This window comes from Elephantulus edwardii, unplaced genomic scaffold, assembly GCF_000299155.1.
Source record: "Elephantulus edwardii isolate Elephantulus edwardi_28Jun2011 unplaced genomic scaffold, EleEdw1.0 scaffold00016, whole genome shotgun sequence".
Classification (NCBI taxonomy): Eukaryota; Metazoa; Chordata; class Mammalia; order Macroscelidea; family Macroscelididae; genus Elephantulus; species Elephantulus edwardii.
This window is the reverse complement of record NW_006399766.1, coordinates 19,630,781-19,636,778: the sequence shown is the minus strand read 5'-3', so window position 1 is coordinate 19,636,778 and position 5,998 is coordinate 19,630,781. Positions and strand designations below refer to the sequence as shown.

Genomic DNA, 5,998 nt, shown 5'->3' with positions numbered 1-5,998 from the left:
AGGCGAAGTTTTTCTCGTTGGCGAAATCTCAGCCTCCCATGAGTGTAGTATAGACTGAACAAGTGTCCTTTTCTTCTCGAATGTTCTCAAGTATCTTTTACCTACTCATGAGACTGGGTCTGAGCCTTTGCTAAGGGTACTGCAGCTGGGTTGCAGTAGGGGAACCAGGTCCAGAAAAAAAGAATTGCTAAAGAATGCAAGTAAACAGGATGTCAGATGTTATCCTTAGCCTATTTCCCTAAACATAGCTTTTTGGCTGCAAAGTAAAATGCCACTCTCCTAGCTTCTGCTTATACACAATGATGGCTGACAGCAGGCACAGTCTTCATTCACTTGGCACGTTGTCATGTGCAACTCGGTTTTATAAGCTTTATAAGGAATGATCATAACACACTATCTCCCTGAGATAGCATGAGGAGACCCTAACCTTGTCTGCAGAAAGGATTGTCTTAGCCCAAGGCCTTCAAGCTGTTGTGTCAGGGCAGCTCCCCATGGGCTCAGCGCAGCCTGACCTAAGAGCCAGTTGGCATCCTCCTCCTGACAGAAGCCAAATTTTCACTGAGGCTAGACTATTTACTGACAGCTTTTTTTCCCCCCAGACTGGCCCTTGGGTGTCTCATTTCCAAGGTCCCCTGAAGGGCTGGCTCACCTCTCTTTTCCAGGGGCACTTACTTCCTCCACTCTCTCTTCCCTCTGCAGCATATTCAGCACTTCCTTCCCTTACCCAGCATCTAGCACTGGCTTCCCCCTCCCCGCCCCCTTGGGGGGGGGTGTGCGTGCCTGTCTACCTTCTTTTTTAATCCCAAAGAACGTATTTTGAAAGAGAAAATCAGGACCGTCCCATTTATTCGAACTATTCCCTTATCCTCGAGTTATTGATTGCCTCTGTGGTTTGAAAGGGACCTCTTTTGAGTGGGTTCCACTGTCGTCTAAGGCAAGTTGTCTGAAACCTTTGCTCTGCACGCACCAGAAGAGAACTCATAAAAAGGAAGACAACAGCAGATGCAATCGCGGATGTGGCTTAGTCCTTGCAGCTGCCCCAAGAGCTGTGCTGAGCGTCCGTTCCTCAGTAATGAATCCAGAAGAACGAATCGTGACATGGCTTATCTCCCTGGGAGTCTTAGATTCCCCCAAAAAGACCATCTGCGATCCGGAGGAGTTCTTGAAGTCCTCGCTGAAAAATGGGGTAGTGCTGTGCAAGCTTATCAACAGACTTGTTCCTGGCTCTGTGGAGAAGGTAAGGAAGACCTGTCTTCGGGACTAATTGCCACCAAAGAGCAGTAATAGCGCAAATTCTTGGCATTTTTCTTGTCCAGGTCATGAGAATCTCATACTAAGATGCAGTTCTTCCACGTACTTAGAAGACGTCCACAAAGGAAATTTCCTCCTGTCATAACTGGCACCACAATAATAACTGAGTAAAAATGTTTACATTTACTGTCAAGAGTGGACAAGGACTCCCGTATGTCAGATTTGCTCTGTCGCAGAGCTGTATGTTACACCTCCCGTGGACCAAGGGAATGTTTTTAATTTGGGGACAGAAGAGTCTGGGAAATAACAGGATGATTTATAATCAATATTCAGGGTGTTTGTTGACAATTTGACTAAGACGAACCTGTATTTCCTTAACAAGAACAGGTCCACTAAAGGATAGACTCCTTTGCAACTAAAAGAAGTAACTAAAAATCTCACCCAATGTTTGTAAAAATGCTTAAGGTCAAATATATGTTGCAAATTGCAAGTGTGTTCAAAGTGAAACTAACCTTAGTCTCTTGGGTGAAAAAAAAAAACAACAACCCAACCTCCTTTCTTAATGTTGGAAATTCGTGATCATGAAGATGGGTAAGTTCTAATGTTGGTACTTTAAGAAGATTTTGAGATAAGGCCCTACAATTATTTTTTTTTAAGTTGACAGGGACTAAGTAGGATTCCTTTGTCTCTTTTTAGTCAGTTTAAAATTTTATTGAGCAAGTAGTTTTACTTATTAGCTCTTAAACTGGAGACATGGTGATAAAGTGTAGGGAAAGGTGATAAAGCGTAGATGACAGCAAAGAGGGAAAATGTCATTTTAATGAATTTCCACAATGAACGGGCAGGGTAGTAGTAGGTTGAAAACAGCCCCCACTTGAAAAACATTAAACCAAGTTAAAAATAATCATTTTGGTGTTTCTAATGTGCTCTCGGCACCAGAAGGCATGAGAAGTCTGCCAGGAGGGAGGGATGGCAGGGAACTAAAAGTTTGGTGACATTTGAAACAGAGAGCGACCGTTTAGATTTTTTCATCACTTCCTTCTGGGGATAGTTCCCTTCCTGCTTTCAGAGCAATGCTATCTTTGTCTGAAAACAAGTCGACCTTATCTAGTTACCAGTGAGGGAAGAATAGGAGCTGCTGGTCAGGGCATGGCTGACTCTAAGTGACATATAATTGTCCTCTCTCTCTAGTACTGTACGGAACCCCAAACAGAAGAAGACTGCACCAGCAACATCAATGACTTCCTGAAAGGATGTGGGACGCTTCAAGTGGAGGTGAGTCTGCCCGACTTGCCTTCCTCGTCGTCCTCATTTTAGTGAGGACCGTCTTGGAGTAAAACTCCAAGCTCATTTTCATCCTCTTTGGCCACTGAGTTAAACAGAGGTAGTATTTAAAGCAAACCATCTATGAGATTAATGATTATCCCTAGTTAGCCTGTCTTTTCCAGAAATCACACACAAAAAAAAAAGGTCAAGATTTTAGGATGCTCCCCTCCCCGCCAGTGGAAAAAAATGTATTACCCAGAGGAACTCTTGTTCCAAAGACCTGGGCCTTTTGATGCTTTTTAAAGATAGCATCCAAGCTCTGGAAGCAGGTGACAGCTTATGTGGGTGACAACTTATGTGAGTGTGCTTTTCTGCTGAGGGGAACCACAAGTGGGCCACTGGCTGCAGAGCATTACTGCTAATCCCCCAGATTTGGGAACAGAGCAAAGTTCACTGTCACTTTTCCTGTTGACACTTTAGAACAGAGGCCTTGAGAAGCTGCGAGAACATGGCCTTGAGCTAGTTCAGGGTAACTGTGTATGGAATTAATGGAGCATCTCTTCCTATTATGTGAGTCCATTCAGTAGGTTTAAGAAGGGCTACAAAGGGCTAAGAAGTGCTTCCTGTGTGTCAAGTTATTTGATGCCTCTGTTCCTCAGTGTCTTTATTGTAAAACGGAGATGTAAATACTCTCCATCTCCTATAATGGCAATCCATGAGTGGTTTAAATGGTTTACACATGTGGCTGCTAACTGAAAGGCTGGTGAGTCCACCCAGAGAAAGATCTGGTTTTTTTAAAACTCATCTTTTATTGACCTTATGGTGCTTAGTTCTTGAAGTACTTTACTGCAGAAGATCAAAGACTGCAGCCTTCAATATGGATTGTTGTTGTGTACCATCAAGTCAGAACCGACCCATAGCTGGCCCTCTGGGTTTTCAGGGGCAGATAATTGCATGGCGGGTGCCCATCTTTCTCCTGTGGGGCAGCTGGTGGAGTTGAACCATGTGCCTTTGGGATTGCAGCGCAGGTTCTTACCACTAGGCTACCAGATCTCCCACCACCACAACAGTCATTATGGATTACATCTCAAAATCAAGAAAAAAAAATTCCTCATCACTGGACCAATAGGTGACATTATGATAGATGGAAAAAAAGGTTGAAATTATCACCAATTTCATCTTGCATGGATTCACATTCGACACCTTTAGTACTAGCAGTGAGGAAATCAAAAGATGTGTTGTTGCACTGGAAAAATATGCTGACAAGAACCTCTCCAAAGTGTAAAAGAATAAGCATATCAGTTTAAAGGCCAAGCTGTGCATGATTCAAGCTGTGGTCTTTCTCAATTATTTCCTATGCATGTAAAAGTTGGCCAGTGAATAAGGATGACAGAAAAGAATCCATGTTGTGGTGTAGAAGAAGAGTACTGAATAGCTCATGGCCTGCCAAGAGAACAAACCAGTTTGTCAGGTGGAAGTGTGAAAAAAGTGCTCCTCAGAGGCACAGATGGTGAAACTTCATCTCACATATTTTGAGCATGTTGTCAGGGGAAGTCAATTCTTGGAGAAAGAGATCATGCTGGGAAAGGTGGAGGGTCAGAGAAAGAGAGGAAGACCTTCCGGGAGGTGGATTGACCGCCACTGCAGCAATGGGCTTGAGCATGGGAGAGACCATGGAAGTGGTACAAGGTTCAGATCTGTTGCTCACAGGGTTGCTATGAGTTGTAGTTGACTCAATGGCATCCAACAACAGCACCGGCAACACGGTGCATAGTTCCTCTCTGACACACATGGTGACCTCAGCTGTGGCAGAGTAGGACTGACTCAGCAGCATCTGGTTTCCTCATGGAGTTGCTTTAAGGATCAAATGGAATACTGATGAAGAATTTAAGATGTATGAGAGCATGTCTGTCTGTCTGTGTTTTGACCTTTTGCTTTCTTCATGCATGATATCCTTGCTGTCATCCCGCAGCTCATCTGGCCATTGATAATTCCTGTTCGATGCATCAAATCTATTCTTTTTTAATTTAATTTTTTTCAAATCTATTCTTGTTTTAAAACTCATTCAAGGCCATATTTGGGTTTTTGTTTTAGTTTTCTTCAGCTTCCATTTTAACCTTGCATGTGAGTTGATGGTCTGTTCCACAGGCAACCCCTGGCCTGGTTGTGACTGGTGATATTGAACTTTCCTATCCTCTCTACAGATGAAGTTAGTCTGATTCCTATGTAGTCCATCAGATGAGATCCATGTATAGAATCACCATTTACAAAGATTGGAAAAGATGAAAAGACCATGTAGCTTTCAGAAGACAGAAATTTTCACTAGAATGTGGAGAAGAAATGAAGTAAGAGATGAGCAGAAGATTTCAAAGGGCAGCTCCAGAAAACAAAGCAAAATATTGTAATGAAATATGCAAAGAGCTGGTATTTGAAAACCAATAGGCAACATCATGACAGATGGAGAGAGGAGTGAAGGTGTCAACAATTTCATTTTACTTGGATGCACAATCAATACGTATGGCAGAAGCAGACAATAAATCAAAAGGCAGTTACACTGGGGGAAAAATCTGCTGCCAAGGACCTCACTGAAAGTAGTAAAGAGGAATGATGTCAGTTTAGAGACTAAGGTGCACCTTATCCAAGTCATGGTCTTTGTAAGTGCATCACATGCCTATGAAAGTTCAACTATGAATAAAGATGTCAGAAGAATCAATGCCTTTTAATTGTGGTCTTGGAGATGACTACTGTATAGATAAACATAGTAACTGTAACGATGGGCTCCAGCACGTAGGAGGTTATGAGGATGGAGCAGGAAAGGGCATAGTTCAGATCTGTTGTTCTATCAGGTCGCTATGAGTCACTGTTGACTCAACAGTGCATAACAACAACAGCAGTATGAGATAAAGTATGCATAGTACTCAGCACAGCCTGCGTTGTAGGAGACAAGTTCCTCCTGTGTGATTTACAGCCTCAGAAAACCCACTGGAGGGTCAGCTTTGCGTTAGTTCTGATTTGAAGGTTCATAGCAATAACAACCACAGCATAAGTCAGGGCCCAGAACAGAAACAAAAACAATAACAATACATCATGTTTTCCTTTGTCGTGAAACATTTTGAAATAGGGATTAAAATTGAACATCATTGTCACTTAGATTTAATTATAAGTGAATGTGTAGAAAGTAACGTTTAAAATTGCTACTTTCAAAAATTAATAAATCTTGGGGTAAACCAAGTTTGAGTGACGATAGAAATGTATCATTATTGTTTGTAAAATAAGAAAGTTGGCAACCATTAAAAAAACCCAACAAAAAACCCCAACAAACTCATCAAGTGAATTTGAATTCAGGGAGACCTTCAGTATAGTTTTTGAGGCTATCATTCTTTTATTTTAATGATTTAGTTTGTTTATTTTTCATTTCAATGAACATCTACAGAGATTTTGGAATTCCATTCATTCATCGTTGCACCCTTCTCCCCACACA

General features: G+C 42.1%; 1 protein-coding gene across 1 annotated transcript in view; it reads left to right on the top strand.

Annotated features, from left to right (window-relative positions):
* The first annotated feature begins 1,072 nt into the window (after nucleotides 1-1,072).
* ARHGEF6 (Rac/Cdc42 guanine nucleotide exchange factor (GEF) 6) overlaps nucleotides 1,073-5,998 on the top strand; it is a 157,682-nt gene continuing 152,756 nt past the window's right edge. Inside the window, exons 1-2 of the mRNA XM_006881824.1 lie at nucleotides 1,073-1,237; nucleotides 2,443-2,526. Of these exons, the coding sequence (XP_006881886.1) occupies nucleotides 1,073-1,237; nucleotides 2,443-2,526 (249 nt within the window). The remainder of the gene's footprint in view (nucleotides 1,238-2,442; nucleotides 2,527-5,998) is intronic.